Below are 21,614 nucleotides of genomic sequence, written 5' to 3'. Positions count from 1 at the left end.
CAACAACAACATGGCTGCTGTTGACGTTCTTTGCTTCATGCTGGTGTTGTGCCTCAGCATACTTGGACTCCAGGGTACGTTTGCTATTATAGTTGTAGGGTGTCTGTTCGTGAAAGGGGGATGAGGAAACATAACAGGTGTTTTTTCTATGCGGACATTTTTGAGTTGTGAGATTGTATGACTGAGGAGTAAAAGAGGGTCTGTATGGAGGATAACGCTTTATGCTAAATTCAGGAAGGCTGACAACGTTTTACGTTAAATTCTGCAAGGCTCTCTAAGCTTGAAACTAAATTCAACAGTGCTTGTTACGTATTATACCTGAACTGCACATGCAAGGTTACTTTATATAAGGATTGGCAGCTTTGTACATATACTAGGAAACACTCCCTTGACAACATTAACTTCACAGACCTGTATCTAAATGGTTGGATGCCACTAGTTGTCGTGATCTTGTGACGATATACCTTGTATGCCATGCATTCTCACACGCCATGGTGGGATCGTTCACACGTGGACCAAATAGGGGAGGGGAATCAAAGGGGAGGGAGATGAAGATGTGACTGATATTGGCTGCAGATGTGTTCCTGCCTTCCTGCTCGAAGTATAACTCAATAAGTCGAACTCAATAAGTTAGAACTTAGTGGCAGTAGTTAAGACTAGAGTAGACATTTGTTATACTGTTCATTATTGTCTGTCCGTCCACTCCGTGTTACATGTACACGTACTTGCAATTAGCTTACGGGCAGGAATTTGCAATAAACTTATCTTTATAACCGGCCAAGAAGTACAGCTAGTAACATGCTCATGATCAAAGTAAAAAAAAAATCACCTGTTACCCGAGGTAAGCATGTATATGTTCCCCTCCAGGTGCAGAGGTGTGGACGAGCGAGGGGGCGTCTGCAGTCCTACCCTGTGAAATCACCTACAACTCTACAGCCATCCTGTTCTGGCAGCTACAGCCAGTCAACATCATCATTCTGCTCAAGCACCCTGCCCCTGGTACTTTTTCACTATGTATTACTTTTGTTTACTTGTATGTTTACTTGTAAGAGGGGTGTGACGACTAGCCGGCTGCTGCCCACCCCTGTGTCTGGGACCCCGGCAGCAGTTTAATCAAAATACCGGATACTACTACTATGTTTCACATAACCGGTAAAATACCTTTTGGCATAACACACCATCCTGGAGAAGTTAGGTAAAGTCTGGCAGCCACGCGCGAGACCTGGGTTCTGGGGGGTGCGGCCATACACCTGCAGCTGGAAAGTGCCTTTTGTGGGGTGTTGCTAAGTAATTTTTAGCAGTTTGTAATTACTGTACATGATAACAGACATTTTTTTTCAAGTTTCATGTAGTTGGCAAGTTTTTTTTTCATAATCTAGCTATAGGGTGAATGTGCTCAACATTGATTGAGTGAGTGACCTTGTTGCATGAACATGCCCACTATGGGAAGAAAAAACTCTTGAATGAGACCTTAAAGCAGTTTGGGTTGGGGTATTTGTATTTTTTGTATTTTGTATTTGTTGGGGTGAGATCAGCTGCCATCTCTGACTGTCTTTCACTGGATCTCCGGAATGGATCTTATTATAAAAGGTCCTGATAAAAAGTCTTGTCAAGTACTAGTAGCACTGTCTTTCTTACAGTTACATGCAAAGAATAACATCAATCCAAAATTGAACAAATGTGTGGGGTTTTATCCTCATTTAGAATAAAACCTCAATGGAACATGCACATTTATAGGAATGGACTGTATTGGTTACTGGTAGAAACAGTTCTACTACTAGTGATATGGCACAAAACCAATAATCCACTTTTCCTTGTTCATGTGTGTGTGTAAGCTCTACCACCTGTGGAATGGAAACAGATCAGGTACAGACAGAAATGATTTTGTATTTGATTAGATTAATCAAAGACTGTAGTGTAGGATTGTCACATATTACCCAGAAGATAATATAGAAAATGATTAGCATACAGGGTGGACATGATAGCCTGATTAAATTGCACTTTAAATACATAAATATAGAACTTGTAGCATAGGATTTTGGAGGTGTCTTTTACACAACCAGTGAAATCTGTCACCTGCCTATGTTTTGATGCCTCGGCAACAAATCAATTTGATCATTTTATGCACAGTACTCCAGTCAGAAGCTCTGAAGATATTGTGCCTACCTGATAGACATTGAAACGTAATCAGGTGAGAGACAATACTAGATATGTGAAAGAAAGACTCCAATATCCAACAAAATGTCTCTTACTGCTCTACAGATGGAAGGGTCGAGCTGCTTGAGAAGCAGTGGGAGGGACGGGTCGACTTTGTGGACGGCAAGAACTTGAGAATAAGGAACGTCTCAAGACAAGACGACTCAGCAGCTGTGGCCGGAGGGTATCGCTGTTCACAAGGAAGCACGGTGGGAGAGACGTCACAGCTCAATGTCAGATGTAGGTATAACCTAACGTTGTGTAGGAGATACATGTTAATGCATGCATTGATGTTCTCATGGTTTTAGTTTCGTGGTAGAGAGAATAAAATTAAAATAGAGTGTTTGCGATGGTTTTAGAGTCGCGTTTGAAACAATAGTAGTGCTACAGCCATTGGTGGGCAAAAGGTTTTTGCGGTGGTTTTAAGTTTGCGCTGAAGAGTTTACCGCAAAAATCAGGAACATAAAACCACCGCAAACATTTCTGCATTTACAGTACACTACATGAATTTCCATTAAGTTGGTGAAACCCTAACAAAGCTTCCTTTTTGTGTCAGTCCTGTTGCTTAAGATAAAGTTTATGCTGTCCAAATGATGTCAACTTTAACGCATTACTGTCGCTTTCAGACCCTCCCAGCAGGATAGCTGTCACTGGCTACAACAGCAGCTCCTCCTTGCAGCCTGGAGCTGAACTGCAGCTGTCCTGTGACACTGATGACAGCAACCCGGCGCCAAGCTATGCCTGGTACAGGAACGGCATCAGGATCGGTGAAGACAGGACCCTCAACATCAACCCTGTGAAAATGGAAAACAATGGAGACATCATATGGTGAGGGAGACTTCATTTTATGTTTTATATGATATAACAGATTACAAGAACTTTGTGCTGTAAATGCAAAAATGTTCGCAGTGGTTTTATGTTCTTTTGCCCACCTATGACTGTAGCGCTACTATTGTTTCAAACGCGAACTTAAAACCACCGTCAAAACTTCATCTCTTGTCTACCATGAAATTAAAACCACGCAAACTTAAATGCATTGACAGTATACTGCCCTAATTGTGGCATAAACTGTCATTCTCATACACATGTAGTACCGTTTATCCATAGCCAGTCAAACTTGTGGGGTTGAAAAATAAAATGAAAAAAATTTACGGTTCTCGGTGCATGGCAAATGTGCTAGATTTTGGCACATCGGCAGCATTTAGCACACTTCTTATCTATACAGATTAGCCAAAGAGAACCATAGGGCTTCACTCCACCGCCAGGGAAGGTTCTGTAAAGTGCCTTACCCAAGCACAATGTCAGGGTATGACCAGTATCAAACCTGGGACCTATTAATTCTGAGTGCAACGCTCTAACTGTTGCGCCACACCAACGCCTTTCGTAAACTATTGATCATGGTTAGTATTAACCATAGGAGGCCATATAAGTATATATATGAAAATCTTGCACCTCTTTTTAGGTGCAAGGCCAGGGTTTATGACCAAAATAGTCCTGTCTATGACTGGGATGGAGAAAGTGGGAGGATCACACTGTCTGTCACTGGTAAGTAGCTGAAGTGTAGGTTTTTGATAATTGCATATTATTTTATGATACCTAGTTTATACATTTTGCTTCATATTTTTAGTCCTTTCCTTTAAAATGCAGCATTACCTGCTTATTATAAGCTTTAATCTATAGTTCATAGTATAGAACAATTATTTATAGTATTTATTTTTAATATAGAACATTTACTGATAGTATTTTCAAGTTATCACAATCCCATCCTAATTGTACAGATTCACGATCTAATGGTCCTTTTGTTTAAACAGACAAAGAGCCAGGTGATGGCACGACAGTGGGAGAATCAGGAAATGGGGTGGACGTGGGACTTGCTGTCGGCCTGTCTGTAGCTGCTGTAGTGATCATCGCTCTTCTTGCTGTGATTGTGTGGAAGATCAGAAATAGACTGCCACCAATACAAGGTAAGACAATATTATGACAGATTTTGGGTGGATTTTATTGGAGTTGCAACAGTGCAATAAACGTGGGACACAGGCAGCTATTGCTGATGTCGTGACCCACACACATTATGTACCCGTTTTTTTACACTTGGGTGGAGTGGGGAAATTCGTGTAAAGTGCCTTTATTTCCAAGGGCACAAGATCATGGCATCATCAGGGAATTCAAACCCGGGACCCCCGTATTCTGAGTCTAAAATCCTGCCGTTACACCACACGACCTCTAACAACGACAGATATAAGCCTGTAATTCAGTTACTATGCCGCAGATATATATAGGAAGGCATGGAGGGGGTTAATGCAAGGAGGCAAGCACAGTCCCCTGACCCTCAGTGATGACAATGGCATTTACAATTAAGTATACTCAGATACTATGCAATAATTTCATTTACCACAATTGTACTGGTCTTTAGGAGTCGGTGTTACGGACCTGTTGGTCTTATAGTTAGTTGTTTTTGGTGTTCCTAAATTTGCAGCATGCAATATGATATCTATGTTTAAGAACTTGTAACTTAGATGCTATTCTATTTCAGGTCCACCCATCACCAACGGCAACGGGGTGTCTGCTGTCATCTCCGGAGGGACAACAGGGACTGGTGGAGGATCTGTGGAAGGGTCAGGAACTGATCCGGAAAACAGACCACTGACCAATGGAGACATACCTATGGTAATACATTTTATATGTATGATTTTCATAGAGAGGGAAATAAAGAGAGGGAAGGAGGGAGGGAGGGTGAGTAAGATAGATATGAGTTGATTGATTGATTTAAAATGAGTGACAGAAAGATCTCATGAACCCAAATTCTTCCACAATTATGTAGATGTACTAACACTAAGTAGCATATTTACATTGACAATGTTTTGCAAAACTATATAATGTATACATATTATATCTGGACCAATATTAAACCTCAAAATACTTAAGCTCACATACTGATATTGGCAGTTAATCTTTGACCCTGCATTATGTATGATAAAGTGTGACACTGAAAAGTATCATCTTTAATGTCCTGTACACATCTAGGGACCCATTCCTGCTGATGAAGTCCATGTTGAAAATGAAGACTCAGAGGATGGTTCAGGTCCAAGTGGTCCTCCCACGGGAGAGTTTGGAGTGGAGCATGAGGGACCACCAGTCAGACCAGGAGACAATGCAGAACCAGGTATGTGTGTGTACAGTCAGGTAAAAAGTTCCATTTAATTTTTTAAGAGGAAATAAACTGTTTTAAGTCTAACAATAAAAGTTTTGATGCAACGGTTAACAATGAAGGAACTTCCCATCCTTATAGTATATAGAGATCGATTGTTAATGAGTGATTGATTGGTTGATTGATCAACTGTTTGGTGATCGGTTAATTGATTGATTGATTGATTGATTGGCACTGTTTCACCACCCTTACACAAATTCCCACAGACAAAGATAGCAACACATAAGATGTATGGCAATGCTGTATTTTATGCATTGGGACTCATAGCCACTCAGACAATACACTCATCATTTAGGCTGATTTAGAAAAACAATGTGATGGTAAAAAAAAAGGAAAACAGCGGATGAATCATTTCCTCCTCTAGATCTCACTCCCGCAGCTGATGAAGGACCGGGAACAGGAGTGTCGACTCAGGATGGTTCGACTGATCAGCCTCATACACAGCCATCTAACGGGCTGGACGGGACCCTGCCTTACCCAGTGGTAGTATCAACAGGAGCTGGTGAGATCGATGTCATGTTGTGTCAGGTTTTCTAAGGTTCAAAAGGACTAAAGATTGAATGATATTTGTATCGTAAATGTCATGCATATATTTATGAGCCATCCACATTTGAATCTTATCCATGTCCTATAGCTTCCAACATCTTTCTTCAGGGATTCAAAATCACAAAAGAAAGATCTTGGAAGGAGATATGAAGCATCTGACATTTTCATATTGTAATCCAGTGGTATACATGTACATTGAATTAAGATTTAATTCTTCAATTTCCTACATGTAGATCTCTGATATTCAGAAATGACTTGACTTGTACATTGACAAGTTACATTATAAAGTTACAAAGCATTAAGTGGTTAAAGCAAGACTTAGTAATGTTAACTTTGCGTTTAAGTATGTGTGTTTGTCATCTACTTCTTCACACAAATCATTTCTGTTCTTTGAAGTGTTAATGACCAATTGCTGATGTCACATGTCTTTGAGGTCACCTGACCAATGTGATTGGTCACTTGAATTCTAAGGAAGACTGTAGTAGGACAAAAATTTGATGTACTTTTTTTGTGTTGGAGTAAATCTTTACAGTTTTAGTGCCAAATTACTATATGTTCACTAGCCAAAACAGTTAAACTGACATGCCAATTGTTTTTAATGAATTTTTATAATATCAAAATTTGATTGATACAAGATTCAGAATATTTGACGAGGAAACCAATTCTTTTCAGGGCCCCCCACTCAGCCGGAAAGCTCCAACAATACAAGCTCCATGTGGGTGGATGTTTTTGAAACTGTAGGGAGAAACCTTCGTGCAAACAATCGCAAGCCTTTGGCACGAGCACTGGGGCTAACCGAAATAGACATCAGCGCAATAGAAGAAGACCACGACCGAAATGCAAAGGAAAAGCTGCACCAGGTCCTGGTGTTGTGGCGAGAGCGCAACCCCTTGGCTTCTCCTGGCACCCTTGCTGCAGCTCTTCGCAGCCGTGAATTTAACTTAGCGGCTCGCAGGGTGGACGAGTGTTGGATGCGCCATGACCAGCGGTAGAAAAAGGTCCTAAATTACTTTTCTAAAATAGCGTTTTAATATCAAAATGTAGTTGATAGTAAGAAATTGTATTCTGTTAAGTAATAAAATGTGAAAGTAAGGAAAATTTTCCATGCAAATTGTGCAAAATAAGGGTAAGGAATCATTATGATGTACATAATACATAAAAGCCAGTTTTGTTATATTTCGTTGGACATTCCATTAACAATAATTTTTTTATTTTAAATAATGATTTGTATTAACACAAAAGGGCTTTTGTTCGATCTAGTGCTTAACTGTTATCACCACAATGACAACACCAAAACTAGCTTGGGTATACTTATTATAAACTGGACATACATTTGAATGTATTTTAAAAAGAAAAGTGATGGTACTATTGATACCATTATATAATATTGTTTTGATAATTCAAAACTGAGATTGGGAAACATTGGGTGACCACATTTTGGCAAAATTCTAACTTCATTATTTTAAATACTGAATATTGATTTTATAAGCTCTTCCCTCCCAGTGCTTCAAACTTAGCCATGCACTAGACTAGTATGCATGTGGGTTATATTGTGTTACAAATTGGAAAATCAAGCTACCTCTTGGAAAATCAGGGATCAAAGTTATAAATTCTTGTACATAGTACATACTTGTATGTTTTTTCTAACTAAGACCACGCCATATTAATGTCTTGGTTCCGAGATTTGATATGATAAATTCTAAACTTGAAAATGGACATGAATTCTGAGGGAAAGTCTGTACCTTGGTACACACAGTTTCAGGGAGTGAATGTACTCAGAATCAAGTTATCCTCCCATTCCATCTGAAACTCTTGCTGAAGTTTTACATGTACATAAAAAGTGTATGAGAACCAAGACAATGAACTGGCAACAAAAAAATAAAGCAGTTGTCACTGCCAATCTGGTAAGAAGTAAGAAAGAAGGCTCAATCATTATGTGATGATAGACATTGTGTATCTTATATATCATATGTACAGGTTTGCAATTTACATAATTTGTAGTTGGTTGTAACAAAAGACAGTGATGAAATTCTTGGAGGGTATATAACTCTGATTGAGATTATAGCTAGTTAGACTGTCAGACTGAGTAATTGTGTTTTAGAAGCAGACAAATTTTAAAAGTTCTTTGATCAAACTGTACATGTGTACAGTCACATATATAAAACAGGACTGGTATGAAATATCCATGAAATTTTATTAGTCAACTGCTGTTCTGTTGTGTTGTTAAAGATTATAAATCTTAAATTTATTCGCCATAACTGTTCAATGCTATTTTAATTTGTAAATTGAGAAATATTTGAATGTTAAAGTCGTGTTGAACAAAAAAGAGCTCATTTCATAGAGGCTGTGCTTAAGTGATGAAGTCTTAGAGTAGAATTACTAAGACTTATTGTAAGAGGGTTTATACATGCACTAGAAAAAACTGGATGCCATTAGGTATTTCATGATCATGCAATGCAGTGTATTTTTAGCATCAATTTTATCCATTTTTATAAATACAATAATAGCAAAATACATGACATTTTTTGGTCAATGGCTCATTGTAGAGTGATAGTGTAACCGATATACATGTATGTAGATTTCTATGGACAAGTTACGTTGATGTAAAGTTACTGTTCTATATTTTTCACAAAGTAGTCAAGGTCTGCAATTTGCCACTACACTGATCACTAACTGCCAAGGTTTAGTATACACACGTCAGATTTATACATATCTCAGAGTCATGCACAAGTTTTTTTTGTAATGTGACTTGATTTAAAATCCAGTATTGTATAGGAAAGGAAAGGAAGGCTGAGTCACTCTGATTGAGCAATATATGAAAAATAAAAAAATCTAAGCTAGACATTTTTTTGTAGAGGGCAGTGGTCCTTGTCTTAGATTGTAACTATCTACTGTTAAATGTACAGCTACTACTGTAGTAGTCTTTGAGGAAAAAGCTGGGGAACTTATAATCTCCAAGCAGATGTAAGGGTTTCGGTCAGTCTCAGTGTTAAGCACCTGTTGTATATCTTTGTACTTTGTGTTATTGTACCTGTTTCACTCTTTGTCTCCTCCTTACACAGTGAGCTACATGTACATACTACACGTCTACATGATCCTTAAATTTGTATCCTGATTTGTTATGATTTATCATGTAATTAAATGTAAGGGCTCCCTTGGAAATCAGTTACATACTTAGTTAACTGAAGGGACCACCCTAAAGATTAATACATGTATTTGAAGAAATAAATAGATACGAAAACAAGTAAAGCACAGGGCTGGAGACTTACATTTGGAATTTTCACAGTACAATAAACCTGAACGTGCTCTGTAAAAACTGTCTACATTATCTTCGTCTTTTTCATGGGAATATTACAATATTTATAGCTTCATAAAATCTCCTTAAAAGACGAATGGGAATGAGATATACATGTATTGTCTTGTTCTCCAATACTACTTAACTACCGTCCTGCATGGAGTATTGCCAGGATAAATAAAGGTTATTCATCATCAATTCTTGTAATACCATCATATAGTCTCCTAAAAAAAGCAGTCTGCAGAAAATGAGGCAAGTGTTGTTTTCTTAGAGAACCCCTCTTTTTGTGACTGTAAAGGAAGTCCTCCTAGAATCTCAGGATTGTTGATGCTCGTTGCCATGGCTGTCAGCTGTGTTGCCTGGCAACAGGTCTGTACCATTGTTGCCTGTAGGGGTGCTGGTGTATGGGATGATGTCACAAACTACGAATCCCTCCTCTTGAAGCTGCCTCTTCATCTGAACCTGAAATGAAAAATGCTAGGATTAAATGGTTTAAATGAAAGACCTATATTGTACGTTTCTGCTCTTACAAGCTAAGTAGAGGGTTAACTGGGAATGAAATGAAACTGATTACAACATACTGCAAGTAAAGGTCCACTGCGTATAGCTATTTGTACCAGGCAATATAATATAATTATGTGGCAACAGTCAAGTAAATGCATGCCATATGCAAAAGACTTGGCTGTGTTCTTGCAACAGCGCCATCTAGCAGGTAGCAGAAGAACTACAGAAACTGCATCCATTGACCAATTATCCAACATTGTCCATTCAATATTGACTTGATGTTAGTTGTTGTACGTACCAGGTTGTTCTGATCGGAACACAGGCCAACCACCGCCCCTCCACTGCCACAGAACTTCACAGCAGAACCATGCTGGAACAAACACAACAAAGGGAAAACATAAGAACAACAAAAATGAATTTGTAACAAACTAGACAATGTGCAACCCCCAGTGAACTTTTCACAGTTTCAAGTTGTTCGTTCCCCTTATTCCTTTAATCTATCCATTCTTCCTTAAATCTCTCCTGGATCCATTCATCTCTAACTCTCTGCATCCATCTACCCATCCCTCCTAAAATCCATCTATCCCTTCTTAAATTCCTTCATTTTTCGGTTCATCTTTAAATTCCTCCATCTATCCATTCATCCTTACTCCCTGCATCCATTCATCCCTCCATTCCCCCTTTAACTCCATCCCCCCTCCCCTCCGTACCAGTCTGGCGATCTCCACCATCTGCAGGTTCTTCTGCCCCACAGCCGCATCTCCGTAGATTTTTCTGGAAAAAAAAATGTGCAAAATATCAACTTTCTACAAATAGCCAATTGCACATTTCCCATCTCCCTTATCAGGCTATCTCTATTCAATGACCTCCCTCTACACTTTGCCTGACATGCCATTGACCTGTATCCTGATGACAACCTTCCCTGACCTTACAAGTTACAATCTATTTTAAGAACCTCTCAACCTTCCTCTAGTCTTTCTCTCAACTCTATAGACAAATAATTGTGGTTACCTCCTCAGGTCAAAATTCATGTTCATGAGCTCAGCCAGTTTCCCAGCATCCCCTGCTTCCAGTGATACTCTGAAAACATGGAAAATAAGTCGAATTAATAGATAAAAGAATTAAATAAAAGCTTGATGCAAGTAGAAATATTGTGCAGTGTCAATCTATTGCTTTCATTCCTGCACTATTATGGAAAGGGGGTCTAAGAACATAGTGATGATAACATACCTGGCCTGGTCTGTGTAGTCTGCAAATGTGTTCATGGCATCCAAGACTTCCTTGTCACCTATAAGACAAAATCAAAACCTCCTTAAGTCACTGACAAGGACAGCGGCTGCTGTGTGAAATTTCTGAGTATCTGTTACCTTTCGAATATGAAACTACTTTTCTGTATTCTTCACAGGAAATGATCGAAATTCAATCTGATTAATCCATATAATACATACCAGCATCAAACCTCTGTCTGACGTTGCTATGGAAACGACCTGAGTCGCTGGGGTCACTGAGGTATGCCAGCCATAAGGGCGGAGCTCTGGAAGGGTCAATCCACTCGTATCTACCTGTAAGTAAACAAAACACAGGTCATGCCACTTATATATGCCTGTATATTATGGTTGTAGGACTGGTACTACAGTTAGGTACACATAATCAACACTAACTTGTATTACCAACTGTCCTCATCATGAGAGTCTTGAAGCTTTTTAGATCATATTTGCAAAATGCTGACAGCTACTAAGTTAACATAATTGAAAATTCATCACCTTGAAATGTTTTTCAGCAGCAAAATTTCTCTTGTATGAAAAATATTTTGTATCTTGTGTCATTTTCTGGATACAGTAAAAAGATCTCAAATGATATGAATGTTGCTCTGACTTTTGCCCTTCCTCACCGTGACCTTGAGCCCTCATGATGTCCTTGCTGAAATCCATGTAAACCAGACCTTCGTACACCTGGTATAAGATATGCAAAATGGTGGAACGGGTTACACTGTACTGAACCATAAGATTCACACTTATACAGTTGTGGCAACAATAGATCATCATCATCATCGGTCGACCCCCGGGGGGGGACGGAGCAAGTCCATGCACAACCGCTGACCACTCCATCCTGTCCGCCATGGCCGCACTCAGGTCCTCCATATGAATTCCGGTGTCTCTGGACAGAGCCCTTAGACAATAGATACTGGTGCAACATTCACCATTCAGTCCTATCTGTGGCATATAATCCTATATAAACATAAGTGGTTCCTGTCCTTGGTGCTGAATGACATTCACACAGGCATTGTTGTGACAATGGCAAAACCAGAGAGACAGAAACTTAGGGTGCTTAACACGCATTTAGTAGGTTCTGTCTGCAATGGAAGACTCTACATTGGCCCTACTGATGCCTTTCCTTGGTGCTGAATAACATTCACACCAACAATCAGAGAACCTGGGAGGGAGAGAAAGATATACTGGTGCTGAACAATGTTCATCATTCAGTCTTTTATCTGGCTTAAAGCCCTCTCTTTGGTACTGAATAACACACTGAAACAAAGAGCGGGGTGGGAGGACCAGTGGGTATCCCATATGCACTTGTTTGTTTGCTTGTTTCTTCGTTATCGAAATATGTTCCCACCTGCACTACTCTGTCCTGAAGCCCTGCTGTGATGAACAACTCCTCCTGTTCCACATCTAAGATGAACTGGGGCTGCACCGGCTTCGGCAGGTCCTGGGGGAAAGAAAATAGATAAATAAATAACATCCTGAGATGAATTGAGCTTCAATGGCCTATAGCAGTTCCAAAGGGAGATAAAATTCTAAATAGAAAAAAGAGATAGAAATTAATGCTACAATAGCTGGGTTGTATTCAACATCAAACCATAAGGTTTATATTTTGCAACAAACCAGGGATGGAGGCATTTTTTTCCTTATAATTAAATAGACTGTCTGTAGAAAATGCAGGCAAACAATTTGACCTTGTCTGTGAGGTTGAAGAACTGCATGAGGCACTTCAGCGTTGCCGTGACGATGGCGCTACTGCCGGCCAGGCCGACCTGCCGCGGAATGTTGGTGTCGTATTTCAGGGTGAAATTCCGCTTGGCGAGCGCGATGCCCCGAGTGGAACAGTACTGGTAGAACTTCTTACACGTGGCCTGGATCAGACGCAAACCTCCAAGGTAGCTGGGGAAACATCATGGTAAGCATTAGATGTGTCATTTTTAATGTTGTTTACGTGCCGATAAGTTAAACTTTCTGAAAGTAGAACTATTGAAACTTGCCAAGGTTCAGGCCCACGCATGGACAGTTGAACAATCGAAAATTTGTCCAACTTTTAAAGAAATTGCAGATCAACATTTACTTCAGAATGATTTCCGCCAACACAGATGAACTATAATTATTGAGCAATGTACTTCAGTGTTACATAATGTTTAATTCCCAACTCACCCCTCCTTTGTCTCCTTTGTACTCTGACAGCAGAGGTTGCTGAGACTGGGTCAGGTCACACAGGTCAGGGGTCACACAGGGGGTTTGGGGTCACACAAGGGTTAGAGGTCAGGATGACACAACTCACCCCAACTTCCTACTCTGACAGTGGAGGTGGCTCAGACTGCGGAACTGTGTAGGGTCACACATAGGGTAAGGGGTCATGCAGGAGGTTAGGGGTCATGCAAGGTTAGAGGTCACATGGGGTTAGAGGTCAGGATGACGCGACTCACCCCTCCTTCCTACTCTGACAGTGGAGATCGCTGAGGCTGCCAAACTGTGTGGGGTCACACAGGGGATTAGGGGTCAGCACGACACGCTCGCTCTCCGATATCGTTACCTCCGCCCAGAAGTTTGCGATGGTCATGGAGATCGTCTTGCCGTAGAAGCCGTCGGAAGGGTTGCCTATGAGACCAATCCTAACAGGGCAAAATAATGAAATGTAAAGAATTTATTTTGTGAGTAAAGTTGACACTTGTACAGTTAGTATATTCCCCTACCTAGAATACACCTGTGCAGTGATGACTACAATTATACTAGGAGAAGAAAGTATCTCTTACTTGAGAAGAATCTCAGCCATTTCTCTTAGTTCCTCAGTCAATTATAACGACTTACTACACTTGACACTACAGTTAGCAGTATTGTACCTAGCGGATGCCCGTGCAGTGATGACTTTCCTTGCGGCCTGTTCGTACTGTTTACTGGAGAAGAAGCCCAGCCATTTCTCTTAGTTCCTCAGTCAATTATAACGACTTGCTAAACTTGACACTACAGTTAGCAGTATTGTACCTAGCGGATGCCCGTGCAGTGATGACTTTCCTTGCGGCCTGTTCGTACTGTTTACTGGAGAAGAAGCCCAGCCATTTCTCTTAGTTCCTCAGTCAATTATAACGACTTGCTAAACTTGACACTACAGTTAGCAGTATTGTACCTAGCGGATGCCCGTGCAGTGATGACTTTCCCTGCAGCCTGCTCGTACTGTTTACTGGAGAAGAAGCTCAACCACCTCTCGTAATCAGCGAGCCAATAATGGTGTACAAAGCAATGGCTGAACTTAAATGTAACACTTCTACGGTTAACAGATAGACTGGACCTGACACTTCTACTGTAACAGTTAACAGTCCCTCACCTAGCATATGCCTGTGCAGTGAAAATCTTCTGTGTTGCCTGTTTGTAATGTTTATTGGAGAATGAGCTTACTGCCAGCCTGGTAAGCCATTTCTTGAAGGTCTGACTCCGTCTGCTGAACTTAACATTTCTATGCTTAGCAGTTAATAGCTCCCAACCTAGCGTACGCCCGTGCAGTGATGACTTTCCGCGCCGCCTGTTCGTACTGTTTACTGGAGAAGAAGCTCAGCCACTTCTCGTAGTCCGCCAGTCCGACCTGACCAATCAGCTGGAAGCCGGTCGGCAGCTTCATGCCGTAAACGGGGAGGTCCGTTTCATTCACCAGCCAGCTCTGAAAACAAAAGCAACATAAATGAAAAACTTTTTTTTACATTATTCTTTTTTTATTAATGCTGAACTAACTTACCGACTTTTGACAGCACTAGTCACACAAACTTTTAATATTCAAACAAAGTTTTACATCAGAGTCTGTACTATGTTAGATTAGACACCCTTAAGGCTGGTAAAGCATTTATTAAAATACTTGTGTGTCTAACCTGTCTGTAGTGACTCCTCGGGAGTCTTGAAAAAGTAGAGGTCTGGTTTGACTGTACATGTACTTGTTTAAAATGATTTGATGTATCCAAAGTACTGTAATTCTTGATTTGTTAAATGCAACTTAATTTTAGCTCATTTAACGGTCGTTAGTCAACAGCTAAAATTTCAGCATTCGAAATATTTGATCACTAATATTTTAGACAGTAATATTTGTTCCTACCGCTAAATCTAAGTGCTGTGACCTACTCTATTTTCCCTCAATGGCTAAATTTTCCTGCCGCTATATTAAAGTGATTCACAATATCCAAGTATCCAAGTATACACATTGAACAGGAATGCTCCCTAGCAGATTTGCTGGGTACTGCAGGTGCATATTTACCATGTACTGCCCAAACACTCGACTGTTGACGTCAGGATGCTGTGCGAGGAATTGTGGGAAAGTCTCGAGAGTCTTCCTTCTGAAGCAGTAGAAAACCACGCTGGCCAGACGGGAAGATGTCTGATCGGCCGCAGGCTTCTCAAGAAACCTGGAGATTCTGTAGGAGGGAAGGAAGGAAGGAGTGAGTGGATGAGTGGATGAGTAGATGTGGGAAGCAATTATAGAAGCCGGTGCTAAAAAGACATTAGAATGTCTGGTCAACTGCAGACTTCTGAAGGAACCTGTTAATTGGCAGGAAGGAATAAAAGAATGATTGAGGGATAGTACCAACCTTGCTTGCCCTCTTAGTGCACTAAATACATTTAATTTAGCTTAATTATTTGAGGGTTTAATACATTTTGTATGATAAGATACGAATAAGAAACATCAGTCTAATTCATTCAAAAGCCAGAGAGCTTCAAAATATGGAGAAAAACATTCTTTCTCCATATAGTATAAGTAAACAAAGTTTTATTGATTTTCCAGGACTAGCAGCAGTACTGTCAAACATTTTATCAACCATCTAAAACAAACAGGCACATGACCAGCACCTGCCTACTACCTGTTTATGAATGTGTTAATGATTACTGTTGGGCTAAACCAACTCAACCATCAGTGTGATCCCAAACTGATATGGTAAAGGACTTCAAAACATTTAAAATATAGCTTCTTAAGAACTTTTTTAGGATTAGGAACAATATATACAGTTACTTCAATTAACAATTACGATATAAATGCTTGGGAAAAATCTCTAGTTGCACACAGGTATAATCACAGTATTCACCTCAAACTAAATGAGTGTATAATTGTTGTCTACAATATGTAGGTATAGTCTACCATGACCATGTTTATACTAATTATGAAGGTTATTGTTGTGCAATATTGTTCTTACAAATTGAATGCCATCTTCAACTTGACAAGTTTTAATTAGTATTCTTCAATTCATTACGAATATAAGTTTTAGAGTTATCTGAAATAGTTTCTAAATAGTTACATTATATTTAGTCAACCCCGGCTATTGGACTTGTCCTAAACAAATTTGCCTTGACTTGACTCATGACTGCCACAGGACCATGCAGGGAGGGGAGGGACCTTCCAGTGCCCAAACTGCCGTCTGAAGCTCAGGCTGCCACCCCAGGGGGTCGCAGGTTTGCCGGGCAACCACATTGTGGCCAACATGTGTGAAAAACTTCGTAAACAAGCAACGCTGTCAGGGGAAACAAAGGAACAACCCCAGTCTGGAAACAGGTGTGGCTTTCACCCCTCTCAGACATTGAAGCTCTACTGTAAACCATGCGAAGTGCCTATCTGTGAACTGTGTTTGGAAGAGGCCCATGATGGTCATGGAACAACAACAATCAAAAAAGCTGCACAGGAAAGGAAGTCTACGGTCCAGACCTTGATCAATGAGGCAAGGAACATTCTGGAAAGTTATTACAGCTTTGTCAAAGGTCTAGGAGAGACAGTGAAAGACCTGAATAAACAGAAACGGCAGAGAGACAATGCTATCACTCAGGCCTACAACCAAATGGCGCAGACAACGTTGCAGAAACTCACAGAGAGAAAAGACCAACTCTTGTCTGAATCACAAGAAAACTATACCAAGAACTTGAAGACATTAAGTAATGAAAAGGACAGAGTGTTTGCAGATTGCAATGAACTGTCTGCTGCCTGTGATCGAGCTGAACAAGAAATGCAGCAGGGAGGGCTATATATGAGTCTAAGCCAAGAAACCTTTGCAGTCATACAAAAGTACAGAGGAAAAGCAGCACCGCCCCCAGTACAAATCAAACCTGCTGTCTTCCAGCCCACAGACACCTCGGTGCCAGTATTGGGGCATGTGGCAGTCCAGTCTCTCCCAACTGCACCAATCAAATTTGGTGGATATGATTCAGAAACAGGACAGTTTTTATTGCATCTATCTGGTGTTACCGTGTCAGATGATGATGAGATCTTTATAGGAGACGGTATGAACAACGGAATCCACGTCTTCACCCTGCAGGGAACATTTGTGAGACAGTTCCCAACAGTTGTGCCAGGGAACTTTCTTGTGTCAGATAGACAGGTCCGCCAATACCCAACAGTCGAGTCAGGGGAACAGAAAATGTGTCCAAATGATGTAGCTGTGGACGGAGAGGGGAACCTGTGGGTGGTGGGGTGGGTTGACCGGAAGAAAAACCAGAGGATGGGGAGAACAATTCCTGCTGAGTATGCTGTGCTTTTCGACAAACAGGGCAGGGCGCTGACAAAATTTGACCTACAGCAGACAGGGAACAAGAGAAGAGTTGTTGTGGACACCAGGAGGAACCACATCCTCATCACACAAACCAAAAGACAGTACAGGTACAGGTACAGGGACAATCAACCACATAGTGAAGTTTTGGTGTTCAAGCCAGATGGAACATGTGTTAGTACCCTGGGTCAGCAACAGGGGATGAAGAACCCAGAATTTGTCACTGTGGACTGGGAAGGGAACATAATTGTGTCAGACAGGGAAAATTATAGTGTCTTTGTGTTCAACGGAGATGGAAAATCTTGGTTCAAGTTTGGTTACGGAAGTGAGGGTAAGCTGTGGCGTCCTCGTGGCATCTGTACAGACAGGGCAGGTAACATTATCGTGGCAAACAGTGGAAACAGTCGTTTGGAAATGTTTGACAAAACGGGCAGATTCCTCAAACACATCCCTATAGACACGTACCAGCCATGTGCTGTTGCCATGGCAACAGAGGGGCAGCTAGTAGTAACCGGTGAGATGGACCACACAGTCTCCATAATTTATAACTACTGAACCTGAGTAAAAATGTTATCAAATTGATCAGTAGACCTCTAACTTATATATATGTCCATACTTTGCAAATATTGTCAACATTCACATTGTATATATAAAATTTCATTGTGCCATTTAATGGACACTAGTTTATCATAACATTGCTTCCAAAATTGCCTATTAATAAACAGAATCTAGATCTAACAGGTATTTTAGCAACATTTGCAAGCAAATACATGATGTTTACCTTCACATGGCCTAACCTAACAAACTACAGTGACTGCATGCTCTGCCTACTACTGTCTTACTCAAATACATTCATATATGGTGACCAGCCCCTCCAACTATGTCCTGCCAACTACTACATCATGTAATCCAACATCAGAAGGTGTCAATTACCAGTACAAGATTTAATACTATGCTATTCGTTAACATCTGATCATTTGTTGACTTAATTATCCAGTTATGATTAGTTCTCTGGTCTGACCTCTGACCTCAATCCTTTAAGTCTGCACTTTTATGTAAATATGTACTTATGTGTATATCTGGTGTATGCTTTAGGTGTTGCATTGTGTAATGTGCCCTGGAAGATTAGCCCCTCAAAGGGGCTAAAGGGCATCCTAATAAACCAATAAACAAAACATGGGGTGAATCCTGGACATTGACCTCATTTGTGTGGAATGGAAGAAGAGCAAAGAACATGGAAAAAACAATGTTTCCCTTTTGTTAAGCCTTAAGGTGAACATAAAAAAGGTTGTTGGTGGTATTGTAATTAAGATTAATATCAAAAACACTAGATTACATGTTGAGTTGACTGACCCACCTGTTGGTAGTTTTCTCCACCTCTACAATCCCTCGTGACTCTGTTCTCTCCGAGGGTTCCATTTCATAGTAGATCGCCAACTCTCCATCCTGTAACACATCAGGGCAGAACTGTTTCTGATTCCAATTAGCCGCAATGCCCTAAAATAAAACCTTAACAAACTTTAAGTTTTTTAAATTTGTCCCTCCCAGTCTAATCATGACATTTTATTACACATATGAATTTTTCATTATCAAAATTGATACAGAAAACATCAAAAACCTAAGAAAAATTATTCCTCTGTCAGACAGAGATAATTTTACTCATGCTCACCTTCAGCTTGAAGTAGTCTAAGACTTGTGACAGGTCAAATTTCTGGTCCTGGAATAGCATGTCTCCTGCCACCTGTGGAATAATGATACACCATATTACATCAACTACAACATGACCTGGACTGTAAGTAGTAATAGTTGTTAGCACGACTCGAGATACCACCAACTCTTGCCAACTCAAATGTCTTATCGGCGTTCCTCATAAATACAAATGTAGATACAAATACTGTATTATATGATTTAGTCAAAGAAGAAACACATACCACCATGACGTCATCGTTGACACGTTTGTTGCGTAGAACGAGCTCAAAGTCGGCCACGGAGCCAAGTCGTGCCTCAAACGTGGTGGACCCGTCGTTGACGATATTCTCCACCGGAAAGTCGTGAGCCGTCGCCCACCGCTCAAAGTGCTTGTACCTGAGAAAAACATCACAATGGTTTATTTTTGCCGGTTTAATGTCTTCCTAATAGAGTTTTCCTTTGAAAGTTGGTAAATCCAGATTTTCATTTAGTCACTGATAAAAGACAGCGGATGCTGTCTGAAATGTCAGACTCTTTCCAAATTTTATCCAGTTGCCTAAGTAACTCTGTCACCTTGTGTTTCTTATTACCTGGATTTCTGACCTTCATCAACGTATTCCTTCTTTTCTTTATTCATTCTTGCCCTAGCTCATTTACAACATTCTTCATTCATTCTTCCATTTATTTTTTTACTCTTTTATTGATTAATTTTTCATCCATATATTCATCCGTTATTGGAATGTTGAAAATGTTAGAAACACGAACTCATTCATTTTAGTATGCATTCTAAAATACAGTATTAGCACAGTTTTAGCCCTATAACATAGTCATCTGCTAGTTGGACAACTCTGGAATGTAACAACAATGGTTAATGCTGAACCAATGAATAAATAGATGAAATACTTACTTGTCTGCATTGGTCACTAGATACACATCACTAAACAGCTGCCTCCTGCAAAAAAAAAACACAAACAAATGAAATCTTTTGGCAGTCTAGGCCTAGGGGAACTTTCAATCCTAGAAAAGTCCTTCCAAGGGAACAACGTGTACGTAATACTGTGTTGATTGATTGATAAGACGTTCCACCGTTTGAAAAGAGCCTTTCGTCAGCCTGAATGTGAAACCAAAGACTCTATATTTCTACAGTAGCTACTATGCCCATGTCCTGTGTAATTGGCTAAAACCCGTAGCATTAGTTGATTTATTCAATCTAACCAAGGACATTATATTATATCCTTGGTCTAAGTACAGATCTAGAACACAGGTGTGGCTTGTGCCAAGTTACTCACGTGTTGAGCGCGTCCCACCAGAAGGTGAGGATTTTCCTGCCCCCCACCCCAGGGAGAAGGGCCTTGGGAACCCCCTGCAGGTTTGTGTAGCTGCCTGAGGAGTCCTTCTGTAACAACAACACACAGTTTGCATGAACCTTTACTCTTACACAACCACATACATTAAACACACACACAAATAACAGAGCAAGGCCTTCGGAACTCCCTGGAGGTTGGTGTCCCGGCCTGAGGAGTCCTTCTGTAACAAAAGCAAAAAGTTAAAATCATGAAGCCTTGACTATGAAACCCGCAAACACACACAGACAGACACGCACACACACACATACACACACACACACACACACACATACAGACATGCACGCACACACAAACACACACACATCCACACACACATCCACACACACACACATCCACACACACACATCCATCTGTTTAAACCTTTAAGTCTGAATTGAAGAGGCTCCAGCCATATTGCATAAGGGCGATTTTCATTGAAAATTAGTCACTGGAATGAATGGAACTTTGGCACCTTGATTCCTGGTCAACATAACGGTATCTAGTTAAAGTTATACAGTAACGTGTCTACCTTACCCTGCAGTCTAGTCCCCCCAAGTGTCTATGGCCGGCCACAAGTATGACACAGATCATTTCTACACAGGCAAGCTTGCGATTTCAACCAACCATATGGAACCTATTTACCGGGACCCAGGCAGAAACAAACATTAAGTTCAAACATTTACAATCAAAATATTGACATGGCGGTCCGAAAAAAACGTTACGTGAAAAGCCCTGTGACATTTACCTTAATTTCTTTTTCCAGAAGAATTCCATGCCCCGCAACAAGTATGATACAGATCATGTTTAGCTATTAATGTTTAGTAGAATATAAAAGAAGAGGTCGAAAAACTCGAAGTAAAATTTGTGATCATTTCCTCTCCCGCGAAATTCTTACTGACCTTTCACCTTATGATGGAATCGTCCACTATGCTATCGACATCTTTCAGTCTTGTCAAATCTCCTTTACTTGTCTTTGATATAGGATATTTTGAATAAATAAATTTTCGTCACTCATAATACTGTATAGAAAAATACTTACATTGATAA

The 21,614-nt window shown here is 40.3% G+C and overlaps 2 protein-coding genes across 3 annotated transcripts; one reads left to right on the top strand and one right to left on the bottom strand.

Annotated features, from left to right (window-relative positions):
• The first annotated feature begins 3,494 nt into the window (after window positions 1-3,494).
• Window positions 3,495-7,926, top strand: LOC136424544 (uncharacterized). Its single transcript, XM_066413159.1, has 7 exons — window positions 3,495-3,502; window positions 3,659-3,741; window positions 4,008-4,160; window positions 4,730-4,863; window positions 5,221-5,359; window positions 5,769-5,906; window positions 6,623-7,926. Exons 1-7 carry the CDS (start codon window positions 3,495-3,497, stop codon window positions 6,940-6,942), a joined length of 975 nt encoding a protein of 324 aa, XP_066269256.1. The 3' UTR covers window positions 6,943-7,926.
• Window positions 7,927-8,771: 845 nt separating this feature from the next.
• Window positions 8,772-21,469, bottom strand: LOC136424239 (uncharacterized). 2 transcript variants are annotated; one of them, XM_066412771.1, is made up of 18 exons: window positions 21,313-21,469; window positions 20,511-20,617; window positions 20,129-20,173; window positions 19,464-19,617; window positions 19,202-19,273; window positions 18,890-18,978; window positions 15,261-15,417; window positions 14,503-14,675; window positions 13,450-13,635; window positions 12,709-12,913; window positions 12,369-12,461; window positions 11,641-11,701; window positions 11,198-11,311; window positions 10,980-11,037; window positions 10,761-10,829; window positions 10,460-10,523; window positions 10,048-10,119; window positions 8,772-9,707 (listed from the first exon to the last, which is right to left on the bottom strand). In XM_066412771.1, the coding sequence occupies exons 1-18, from the start codon at window positions 21,367-21,369 to the stop codon at window positions 9,561-9,563; spliced, it is 1,923 nt and encodes a 640-aa protein (XP_066268868.1). In that variant the 5' UTR covers window positions 21,370-21,469; the 3' UTR covers window positions 8,772-9,560. The 2 variants fall into 2 exon arrangements, with proteins under 2 accessions (XP_066268868.1, XP_066268869.1); XM_066412772.1 differs by lacking the exon at window positions 21,313-21,469 and adding an exon at window positions 21,102-21,238.
• Between the last annotated feature and the right edge of the window lie 145 nt (window positions 21,470-21,614).

This window comes from Branchiostoma lanceolatum, chromosome 18, assembly GCF_035083965.1.
Source record: "Branchiostoma lanceolatum isolate klBraLanc5 chromosome 18, klBraLanc5.hap2, whole genome shotgun sequence".
Lineage (NCBI taxonomy): Eukaryota > Metazoa > Chordata > Leptocardii > Amphioxiformes > Branchiostomatidae > Branchiostoma > Branchiostoma lanceolatum.
Note: the sequence above shows the minus strand (reverse complement) of the source record. Positions and strands in the feature narration are given on the sequence as shown.